The 12,161-nt window shown below is 37.0% G+C and overlaps 2 protein-coding genes across 2 annotated transcripts; one reads left to right on the top strand and one right to left on the bottom strand.

Moving 5' to 3' along the window:
• The first annotated feature begins 98 nt into the window (after positions 1-98).
• On the top strand, positions 99-5,591 carry cib2 (calcium and integrin binding family member 2). Its single transcript, XM_026311509.1, is given in 7 exon segments — positions 99-315; positions 1,746-1,780; positions 3,107-3,218; positions 4,197-4,344; positions 4,434-4,495; positions 4,497-4,630; positions 4,850-5,591. Coding segments are annotated over 7 exon segments (564 nt in total). The 5' UTR covers positions 99-264; the 3' UTR covers positions 4,872-5,591.
• A 1,966-nt stretch (positions 5,592-7,557) lies between these two features.
• On the bottom strand, positions 7,558-11,877 carry LOC113133030 (SH2 domain-containing protein 7). The gene is made up of 8 exons (XM_026311542.1): positions 11,624-11,877; positions 11,400-11,533; positions 10,800-10,966; positions 10,063-10,152; positions 9,554-9,719; positions 9,321-9,470; positions 8,510-9,214; positions 7,558-8,413 (listed from the first exon to the last, which is right to left on the bottom strand). Exons 1-8 carry the CDS (start codon positions 11,664-11,666, stop codon positions 8,366-8,368), a joined length of 1,503 nt encoding a protein of 500 aa, XP_026167327.1. The 5' UTR covers positions 11,667-11,877; the 3' UTR covers positions 7,558-8,365.
• Between the last annotated feature and the right edge of the window lie 284 nt (positions 11,878-12,161).

Genomic DNA, 12,161 nt, shown 5'->3' with positions numbered 1-12,161 from the left:
GGCTCCGACACAAGTGGACAATATTCTTTTACATTTTCAGTCTTGTTTTTTTTTTTTTTTTTTGTTCTTGTTGTTGTTAATGCATCCTCTGTACGGTCATGGCGAACATCTCCTGTAAGAACACCAATAAACCTTTTGCAACTTCGCCGACCCTTACTGTATGGAGACTTTGACTCCGCGGATCCTCTAAATGCCTCTCACTGAGAAGGGGCGTTGGACATTCAGTGTTGTGAATGTGTACGCGCAGAAAATTACTTGTTCAAGATGGGAAATAAGCAAACAATATTTACCGACGAGCAACTTGATGCCTACCAGGTAAGCTTGCAAGCTCTTACCTGTGCCCGCATCATGTTGGAGGATATATCTTCAACTCAGGAATCCAGAATAAAAGCTAATAATAAAGAAAAAGATTAATAGATTTATTTCTATTAATATTAGGCTACTATATTTATCCCTTATTTTATGTTGGCCTAATCTTGGATTTAATGGGTGAATCAAAAAATACTGGACATTTTGTCAAACAGGGAGATAAGTGGATATTTTTAAATATTGATCACATTGATTGATGGCAAGTGGCCATTAATTAATCAATGCAATAATCAATTTCTCATTAAAGGGCCATCATTTATAACCACTGTTTAAATATTGACATCATCTTCCTTGATGGGAATAGCTTATGGTTGTCACTGAAAAGTGGAGGGTCTAATGTTTAATGACTTATAATCTGAGGAGCTCAGATAACGTGTTTCCTGTAACAGTAATCCAGGTTTTCCCCTGAAGAACCACATCTTCATGTCACAGGTTATGTGATTAGGTGTGGATTTAATAATTGATGCTAAGCTGGTGCGATATGCTATGAAACTCTACTCTCAGGAGACAGTATAGTTCTTAAGAGCCTCTCTGGTTACTCTTTTGAAAAGCCATTCTTAGACCACTGTTGCTTTCCTTTTCTTCTCAGACTATTTTTCCTCCTGGGTATCTAAATATTTGATCTAATTTTTTTAGGACCAAACATTTAACATATAATACCCTTTTTTAAATCAACTGACTGAGCCTGAGGGTTTTAGTTCACGAAGGAATTCAGAGCTCAGGTGGTATAACTGTCCAAACTTGATCTTTTTTTTTCTTTTTCTCTTATAGTTTTATCTTTCAGGATGAAGATTTAGAAGGTTTAGGGGAATAGTGAGATATTATTTTTAATAAACCTGCATTTGTTATTAACCCACATACCTTCAATAGCAAATGCAACAGTAAAGAGGTTTCTTAAGAAAGATGTTGAGTCTATATATGTTTTAATCGCATTGTCTCTCAGCTGGCTGCGCCCTACTTCCCACACTTAGGAGCACAGCTCAGACAGGATACAAGGGAAACTGTAAATTATGGTGCCTCCAGTAGGGCTGTTGGATAATGCGTGCATCAACACATGCATGTCAGACGACAGCAGATCATGTTCCCTTGTCTCATCGATCCAATTGCAAGTTGCAGGTGACAACATTCACACACATCATCATTTAAGAGAAATCGGATACCTTGACTGGCATTTTACAGTAAAGGTTGTTGACATGACTTCAAAAAGACCATAATGTTATTACTACAGTATGACTCACAGATGTGTCATTTAGAGTGTTTTAGGCCTTTTATAGAAGACTTTTGTACCGTTAACAGTTTGTCATAGAGCACAGCCTTTTCTCAGACTGAAGTAGCCTATTTGTCTTTGACCTGCTGTTTTTTTTCCCTCATTTTAGGACTGTACTTTTTTTACCCGCAAAGAAATTCTGCGGTAAGTTTTATGAATTGTACCTCTTGATTCTGTTGCTGATCTGTTGTAAACCACATATTTATAACCTGCTTGGGTCATAATATCCTACACACGTTACTAAAATCTGCTACAGCTGTCTTGGCTTTCCCTTGCTCTGTATAGTGTGGAACCACCCACTGATTTGGTATGTAATACTTTATGTGTAGTCACAAATCATACTTACTCATTACAAAACAACACTGCAATTGAACCCTGCTGAAATTTTAAATACAAAGCTGAAGTCAGGAATATTTATCATACATCATTTAAAATTAAACCAGTATTATTGTTTAATGGCTTTTTCACTTGCAGTACACAGCAATAAGTAAAACGATTCAGCTGTTTTTCATGAAGATCTAGATGATTCTGTCTTGTAGTATCAGTTTGTTACCTAAACCGTTGGAAGTCATGTTGACCTTTTGACTGTGGTGTTGTTTTCAGTGCCACCCAATGAAGTGTCACGTTTCTACTTCTTTCGACATGTGCAACTCCAACCCTTAAAAAATTGAAATAAATATAAATGTACTCATAGTGATTGCACTAGGTTTTATGACTCACTTGGTAGCATGATTTTGTCTTCTGTCTGACGCTCATCCCTTATAGCAGGCATGAAATAAACCAATCTCTTTTTTCTTCTTTTTTTTATTTTCTTATAAAGAACGTAACCAGTAATTGCTTATCTTTCAGTATCTTTTGTCACTGGGTCTAGATGTTGGAAGATAAATAGTTACTTAAAGAAATTAAATGCAGACACTCAAGAATGTTCCAGTGTGTTTCAATGTTCAGCATTTTTTAATGTTGAAAGTTGTGTGATTCCAGGCACGCAGGAATTTGGGCTCTAACACACATGCTTATTTGAGCCTACATTTTTATGCTAAGTATGTATGTATATACATGTAAGTCTTCTTCCTTGGATTCTAAATCCAGCAGTGGCCTTAACAAATTGACAATCAGCAGAGGGCATGTTAGGGTCCTGCACTTTATGACCTGCATAAAATACTTGTTTCTGTATAGCAGTTTTCTTGTTTTTGTCACAATTTTTTAAATACCTTTGAAAAAAACCCAGAATGCTAATAGGTCTGCTGAACATTATCCTGTAGTGCAAAGTTGTTTTTCCTCATGTGTTGCTCTAAATTCAGGGCCAAAGAGAGCACAGAAAGCCTAAAAACAGCGTACCTGCTGATGAATGGCTGTGCTCTGTCAATTAAAATATACCACTTAATGATTAGAAAGGAAAGCAGAAGTGCATTTGGTAGTCTTGTGCAAAGAACCACAATTGTTTGAAAATTGTTTTTATTTTTATTCTAGGTTGCACGGCAGATACCATGAGTTGGCTCCACATCTTGTACCAATGGACTATACCAATGAACCTGATTGTAAACTACCTTTAGCCCTGATAGTCAATATGCCAGAGTTAAAGGTAAAAAAAATGTTTTGTGAAGTGATATAGTAGTGATATAGTATCAGCTCTGTGATGTAAACTTATTTCACAAAAATCAGCCACTTTTTAACCTGTTCTTTAGTTTTCACAAATAGTTTGTACCAGCGTGGTGTTTTCTTACTTTAGATTGTGCTGTAAGAACACAAACATATCACCAACTACTCATGTGGGCCAACAACCAATCAATACTTTCTCTCTCTCTCTCTCTCTCTCTCTCTCAGAATTGATTTTTTTAAACTATCATCACAGATCTCATTTTGTGACACAGCTTATGAAAGTTAATGTGCCATGAAATGCTTTGTGCCTCTAAGCTGACAGATGCATTCCCTCTGATTTCTAAGCACCTGACATTTGAAAAGAATATTCAGAAATTTTAGAAAGCTCAGTGATGTGTTTTAGGATATCCATTGAAAAATTAAGTTGCTCTACATGGCCGATTGGGTGTTTATACAAATGGCTTGTTTTGCTTATCTTGTATTGAACTTAGACTTGCTCACCATGCACAGAAAAACTGCAGTACTTACACTGCTTACAGATATACAGTGTGCTTCTAAGTCTCTTCTGACAGCTTCCCCTTTAATGTGAATTTATTACAAGCTGTGTCAAATCAGCTAATTACAACTCCTGAGAAGCAACTTATGGTTGAGCAACAGAGGAGAAAATATTGGCTTCACCTTACTGGCAAAGACAGGGAGTCAGCCTTTTTAAATTAAACCCTGCGATCAGCAGAATACCCCTGGCAGTTTATTCCTCGGTAGCTCATATGTGAAACTGACAACAGCAAATAAAACCACATGCTCATAAAATCCATGGTTCATAATTGTGTATCTTATAAATATATTTTCTTTTCCAAACTTCAGGTTGTGTATTGTGAGGTATTCCTGATCCAGTAACTTTTACATTTACAGTAATATGTACCAGCATCGATGTATGTAAAAATGTCCCCTACATTTGTAGGAAAACCCATTCCGCAACAGGATTGTAGAGTCTTTCTCTGAGGATGGGATGGGGAATCTCAGCTTCAATGAATTTGTGGACATGTTCTCTGTCCTCAGTGAAATGGCTCCTAGAGAACTCAAGGCCATATATGCCTTCAAAATATACGGTAATGTCAAACATTCATCTTTTTTTTTTTTCTAGAACTGGATGAAATGAAAATTAGTAATGGTTTGCTGTTGTCCCTGTTCATCACAGATTTCAATGTAGATAACTACTTGTGCAAAGAGGACCTGGAGAAGACTCTGAACAAGCTGACCAAAGGAGGAGCTGACTCCTGAAGAGGTTGAGCTGGTGTGTGAGAAAACCATAGAAGAGGCGGATTTGGACGGAGACAACAAACTCTCCTTTGCTGACTTTGAAAATATGATATCTCGGGCTCCTGACTTCTTAAGGTAATGAAATATATCTTACATAAGACAAAAAATATTTTAAGATTACGTTTAAGTCAGTTTAATCTTGAACCACTACAATGCACATTCAGGAAAACGGCCTCACCGCTGTCTGATTGGTTATATATTGTGTTCACATAGAGTATGTCAGTATGTTTACAGGCACAATGACTACTACAGTTTCAGCCTTGGTCTCTCATATTTTCTCTTTTGTCACTCCAGTACCTTCCATATACGAATTTGAGAGAGCTCTATGGAAAGTTATCAAGGTTGGCAGTGAATATCACAACTCTACCTGAACCATGTCCTGGCCACGGCACAGTGCCTGTCTCCTACTTCCATCATCAAAAAATCACACATTAGTCATCTTCAGCCGTCCTTGCCTGAGAGAAGTCTGTGCAATTAGAAAGTGAAATACTTGATAAAGCTGACCTCTCAAGGTGCTGAATTTCTTCACTGTATTTTCCTTTTAGCACTTACAAAAGGGCTTGGCCTGAATTGGTCTCTTGTTGGGAGAAAAGACCACTCTTAAATATTTTATAGCTGAAAATGATAAATGAAACAATGAGCCAGACGTCAGACTGCTGCTTTCTGGCCATGTTCAAGAATGCATCAAATTTCTTATCTACCGATATTGCACATGAGATACTCTCAGTCTTCCTACAATTACACACTAAAGATGTACTATTTATAAAGCTCAAGACAAAGTTTGAAGTGCATGAAAGCACAGCAATGGTATTATGGGCATACAGATATTCTATATTTGCTATGCAATATTTGTATATGATGTGTTGTGCTGTGTTGTTGTTTGTTTGTGGAACTAGAATATGACGACAATCATCTTACTGCTTTCCAGTTAAACAAAGGGCTCTGTCTTCTGAACTCATTTTGGGAACGTTTGTCTTCTGCTTCATTGACTATCATGTCTTATCCTCTTTTGGATATTTTGCAGTATTTTACATGACTTCAGGTATTTGTCTTATTCTGAATAAATGTCTTTTTTCTGTGTGTTCTGAGAGATTTACTGTCCCTTAAAACACATAAAAAATCCTTAAATACTATTGCTGTCACTGGTTGTTTGCCAAAAATAAATAATTTCAAGTTACTGGCCTGACCTGCATCCTGCCCATCCATATAACCAGTTTCCTTCAACTGTACCACCCATGATGATCAAGGTGTGCAAATTGCACAGATAAGGAAATAACTGTACCTCTGCACAGCCCATCATATCAGCTATAATAACTTGTTAAGTGGAATGTAATAATTAGGGGTGAGCTGCCTCAGCCTTCACAAGCATACATCCTGCACACACACAGCTAAAGTAAGTGACCTTGGTTATGTTGGATAATGCTTAACAGATTCTGTTTTCTAGGCTGCAGGGTACAGTTTTGTACCAGGTACACATGGATCAGAGTATACTGTGTTGTTTTTGTACAGTTCATGTTTTCAGCTGAGGTTGCACTAGTGAGTCATACTGTACAAATAAATGCTGCGTACATGCAGAACATTTTGATGTCAGGCACTAAGTAGTTTATGTCTATGGATCAGCATGCATATGCAAAAAGTCACATTTGAGTCAACTTTATTGCCAAGCGCAGTGATAAATACGACCTAGGTAATTGGAGCTCAGGTTGACACACACAGAGTTTTAATAAAGTAGAAACTGGGACATTAGCTGCAGGCTAGAACATTACAAAACACAACAAGCAACTCAGCATAGGCAGTTTCATAGACATTGCAACTGAGAAAACTACATCTATACTATGTAAATCAACACTAAAATGTAAGCATACAAAACAGAGTTAAGTTGGTAAATGGTATGTTTGTCATATATACAGTCTCAACATTTAAAAATGAAGAGAAGTTGATACTGAGAGTCTTATTTTGGGGGAAAAAACATATTTTGTAGGGTGAAGGCATACAGTAAATGTCAGTTAAGCTGTGTGCAGTCATCAGAGAAGCCAGTTAATTCATCCTTCAATTATCTCCACTTCCCTTTATGAGGGCAGTATCAAATACTCAGGGTAATACAGTGCTGATTGAGTGGCTTCATTAATTACTAGTCTCAGAACATTTGTTAATTATGATTCCAGCAGAGAAGCTTCTGGCACAATGTGATAGTAGGGTTATAAAGCAGCCGTTACTGTAAGCAACCATTTCTGAGGTTGAGAGCAACCAAGCTGTGTGTAAAACGCCTGCTGATTTCTCTCCATGGAACCTTGTACATTTCAATTTGAGGTGATTTAAGATGGTGCCTTTAGTCTTCATGGCATGAGAACAATTAACAATTTGCAAAGTGTTTGACATTCTTGTGGATATTAATGTTTTGTAGTAATAGTTTCTCTATATAAACGTTTTTTTTAAAGTGTATCTTTTATAAACAAGATTTCTCCACAATTTAACATTTGTAAGTATTAATCAATGGTTTCTAACATGCGATGACACATGCAGATGTAAGCCTAGATTAACATATTGCTAACCCTTTCTTTATTAAGGAAGTGTTTTTTCTCACCTTTAGAAATACTTTATTCTCATTCAACTCACTGCCTCACCCACGAATGAAGGTCATGGGATGCAACAAAAGGTGCAAGAAGAATGTTTATGCATAGTCTGTGTAGAAACGGTTCGTTTTTATCAAACTGTAAAAGTTGATTATAATGCCTTGGGTACAAGTAGCGTGTTTCCAATAAGGGAATGCTGTTTATTACTGTAATTCTCACTTCCATACCAAAACACTCAAAACGATACATGTTTTTTTCTCATCTATTTTTTTTTTTTTTTTACTGTGTTTCTTTTATTTTGCACAACCCTAGTGTGTTGTGTTTTATTAGCGTGTTATTTACAGGTGCAGAAACCTATTACACAATCAGGGAGTTGTGATATCCGTTATAAGAGGTAAGAAACATACTTTTTCAATGTTCAGCTTTTTCAGTGACACTTTATGATCTGGATCAAACAGAAAGTGTCAAATTATTAGTTAGCTTGTGTTAGGTTTGTGAGAAATGAGAAATGTATTAGTGGATTTTCATATCCTGGTTTGTATTACATGACCTACAGGTGAAACACTATTTCCTTATTTCTGTTTGTTTTTTTTCTATAAAAACTGTACGGTGGCTGTACATTTGTTTTATCGCTTGTTAAAAAATAAAAATAGAAGCATTCAAGGACACAGACAGGCCTTTAAATTTGTAGCTATGCTTTAGTTTTACTGGCCACACTAAAACTATAAAGTAAAAGAGCAGCTGATGATAGATAATAGGTGACATTTCAACATCTCTGACCCACTTCCATATTGCTGATCTCTATGCAAATCATGTTTCCTGTGAATGAAGTGCACCGTTGACAGCGGCTTCTAGTTAAACATGTTCAGTAATGCACATTACGGTTTTGTTGAGATTCCTCTAAAAGCACATTATATACCTGTTACAGTAATACATAATCATGTTTTATTAGGCTGCTTTTCAAGTCAGTGATGGGACACAGACAAGCATTATGTAATAAGAACATTCTGTGCACAATGTGGTGAACATTGATGGCAATTCATGGAACTGCAACATGTTAAATACGTTAAAAAACAAAAAATAGATAGTACACAAAAGATACCATTTGAATAGTTATGTGGAAAATATTTTTAAAAAGAAGTAGAGTGTCTATTAGGGCATTAGCACAGTAGTGTAATAATAATAATAATAAAAAAATCAATAAACATTTTCTTCAGTAGCTGGTAAGGGAACTGCTTCACCATTTCCTCTTGGCCTCTGAGAAGAGCCATTTCCTTCTGTCATTCTGCATGAGGTAAATAAATACATTATTAAATAATTACAATCAACATTAAGTACAATTTTTTGAGAACAAAGTATTTAAAAGAAAGCTGCTACTAACCTTTACCACCTTGGGTCTGATGTCCTCCAGAGGCTCATAGGTGTTAATCTTTGGCTCAGTGTGAGCTGTATCCTCATGCTCAGGAATCAGCTCATATGTATTGTCCTGAGAGAAGCATTCGGGGAGGGCTTCACTGGAGACCACACTGTACACTGAGTCAATATAGTGCTGTGAAGTCAGTGGTCTATTCTCAGATGATGTAGTGTGTGGGCCGCTAGGTCTGCCAGCCAGATGATAGATGGCATTATCATTCATGTAGTCCAGATTATTGCTGCTGTTCAGCCTACTGTCTGTCATCTTTGACCGTGGGAGACCGCCTGTGGCTTGTCTGGTGGGCTGGGGGGAAAGTCTTGGTGGCGTGTACGTGGGTGCACTCAACTTGTAATACTGCTCCCCTTCAGAGCAGTTACCCAGAAATGGCAAAGACCTGCTCTTGCTGCTCTGCTCTAATACATGGGAGAGTGCAGTGTAAACAGAGTCGGGTCCAGAAGGGCTACACCGGCTGATGTTCTGAACACAGGTTGTGGATTTCCCAAGTTGAGCCCTCCCTGGATTATCTCTGGGCAAATGGTCCTGACAGATGGGTTGGGATTTTGGTATCTGACTGGGTGATTGCTTCTTGAGCTGAGCATACAAAACATTGTCCTTGTCATGTTGGGGACTAGCATCAAAGTGCCAGGTCCTTCGAGGCAAAGGTGGTACTTCCTGTTTTACAAGATAAGCAATGTGGTTAAAATCTGCTTGGAGATAGTGATTTCAGTGTAACTTGTTATTTAGACTAGTTTGTCTAAAATGCATGGGTTGCACTCACCTCTAGTGTCCTATTGATCTTCTGCGGTCGTGTGGGCGGGTGCTCTGAGGCTAAGTCAGACGGTTGTTTTTTCATGTTCTTCACAGCTTTTACCACTGGTATTTCTTTAGGGCCGACTTGTATAATATCATATAAATCTTCATTTGGTGTCTGCAAAACAAAACAATTATTTGACCTTAATTTACGATCAGTATTAGAGGGCGAAAATGAATCAAAAATGAACCTAATCTCACCTCAGAACATGAAGATGTGAGATACTCTCCAAATGGTTCAATGGGGCTTGTCTTGTAGTATTCCACTAGATCAGAGACTGTGTGGTGTTCCTCATTGTCTCCAGAGACTACAAAATGTCCTATTTCATTTTGATTTATCACAAAGTGTCGACAGCGATCCCTGCCTCTGCAACGGGAAGAAAAGTATTTGTTAAAACCCTAACACTCCACAAAACAATCTTGTTTGCCCCAGCTAAAAATAATGTAGCTAATTTATCTAAAAATGGATTAGCATTGATTATAAAATGGAAAATATGGATTCTATTGGCTAAAGAGCCATGCTGACGACAATGGCAATGTTCATTCTGTATGGTGCCAAGGAATAGCTTAGAAGCAGTCTGAAAATTATAACTACAGTATATTTGACACACATCATGGGGTCTTTACAATACCGATTAGCATTATATTTTATAACCCTACCACACAGTTTTTTAGTATAAAGCAAATTATGGGAATTACACAGGACTTACCTATAGGACAGTATGTATCCGATGGCCTTATCACTAAGACGGATCAGGAAACAACCCAGCTGCTTTTCTCTGAGTATTTCTTCAGCATTCCTGTAGATAAACCAAAAAAGAAAAAAAAAAACTTTTTAGCAATTGTGTTTCCCAAAAGCCTATTTGTGTTAGGAAGAGAGATGTTGGTTTTTTAGGTGGGTGGATCATCTGATTCACCTTGGAAATAACACCGCATCAAAGGAAAATCCATTTTATGACATGCCCTTTCCATGAAACTGTCTTTACCAACACACACACATTCTGACATACAGTAACTATCCTTTGTCCTCTTAATGTAGGTGTATCAGCCAGAGGAAAGGACAGTATGTGGGAGTGTATCTGTTACCAAGTGGACGCTTTGAATCAGAGAAAAACTTTGTGGACTGGATGAAAAAAAAACATGCATTAAAAATTATTATACACTGTTTAATAATTCAGTGAATGCTAACTTCTCAGAAATGAAAAAAAAAAGAAAATTCAAAATATTGTATAAATGTATTTATTTATTTATTTTATTTTATATCATATGAAATAAAAACATCCCATATAAAATAAAGCTGGTAATTATTTATCGCGTTTGCAAGCTCTAGTAGCACTTTCCGAAAATCTGATAATAGTTTTTAAAAATAAAGTATAAAATAAGATATTATTATTATATAATATAAAATATTTTTAAAAAAATCAAAGTTTCTTCAGTAAATACATACTTTCTGGAGATGAAGCCCTTAAACCAATTGGGGAAGAAGCCGTTATGGACGAGGAGTGGCACTTGAGTCTCTATGAACCATTTTGAGGCCAGTTCTCTGAGTTGTCCTTCAGTCCCTTCAGTTAGGGCGTCCGTCTGTGGTTCTTTGTGGTCCATTCTTGCCCAAGCCTAATGAAAGCCACACAGACACCAGATGAAGACAACAAGAATTTTAGGTTCCTACAAAGCCAGTACTTATGTCGCTGTACTCTAACAGTCTAATTTGCTTATTTTCCAGGTGGTGCCAGGCAGACAGTAAAAGCAGCTCAATGCTGACAGTGTTGTAGTGAAAACCTGGTGCTGCAGGGAAAAAAAACTGATTACCATAATCCTTGTTAAGTTATATAGTTTACCATATACTGTGCAGCATTTATTTAAATTGTTTAATCACTATAAATAATTATTTAATCTTAAATTATATTTCACAAAGACTGTTCAGAATTCATTGTTATTGTCACACTTTTTTTTCTTTTTTTTTTTTTTTTACCAACAAGACTTTTTTAGATATTTAGAAAACAAATTAGTCATGAAGAGCAGTAAACAGGACCAGTGCAGTTCTTACCTTAAAGCAAAACATCAGACAGCTCCTGAGGCAGGATGTTTTCTGAACCTTTGTCCTTGACCCTGAATAGTGACAAATCTTTCCAGATCTGGATTTCTCCTGTCTGTATAATGTGGAGCAGCGCCTTTCGATTTCTAAAGAACAAAAATGGTCAATGGCACTTAATTCAAATTTAAATGCAAAGTTCAGATAATGTTTTTAAAAGTTTCAGACAGACTACATACCTCTTCTTGACATTAACACTGTGTGGTTTGAACCTATTGTCATTTCAGCACAGGCTTAAAATGCTCCTGTCAGCTTCTGAATTGTCTGTAATCTCCACACAAAGGTGATCTGAGCGAGTATGAACCTACATGGGAGATATAAACAGATGACATTTAGAATTACATACATTTTTCCACCACCCTGGAAAACAGTGGTGCTCAGCAACGGCACAGCACACCTCATACAGCTCATTTGCATGAAAACAACGGCTACAGGCTGCTGAGAAAACATGAGCTTCCTGAAGAGAAACGGAAAGTAAGCTGTACAGAAACTGTGGTTTGTGTGCACGAGTGCATTGGTTCACAAAATGAGGTTTTGCCCACAGTCTCATTACTGTAGTTATGGGACATACGGTGCGTCAGCAGTTGCTCATTTGTGTGTTCTGACCTGAAATAAATTCAGCCCATATTTGACAAGGCAGGAGCAAATGTGTGAAAGGATGGAAATATCTGGGAAGTTTTGGTACAGTTGCAAAGATTTTGGTGGGTATAAACAAAA

The sequence above is a fragment of the Mastacembelus armatus genome, chromosome 6, assembly GCF_900324485.2.
Source record: "Mastacembelus armatus chromosome 6, fMasArm1.2, whole genome shotgun sequence".
Taxonomy (NCBI): Eukaryota; Metazoa; Chordata; class Actinopteri; order Synbranchiformes; family Mastacembelidae; genus Mastacembelus; species Mastacembelus armatus.
Note: the sequence above shows the minus strand (reverse complement) of the source record. Positions and strands in the feature narration are given on the sequence as shown.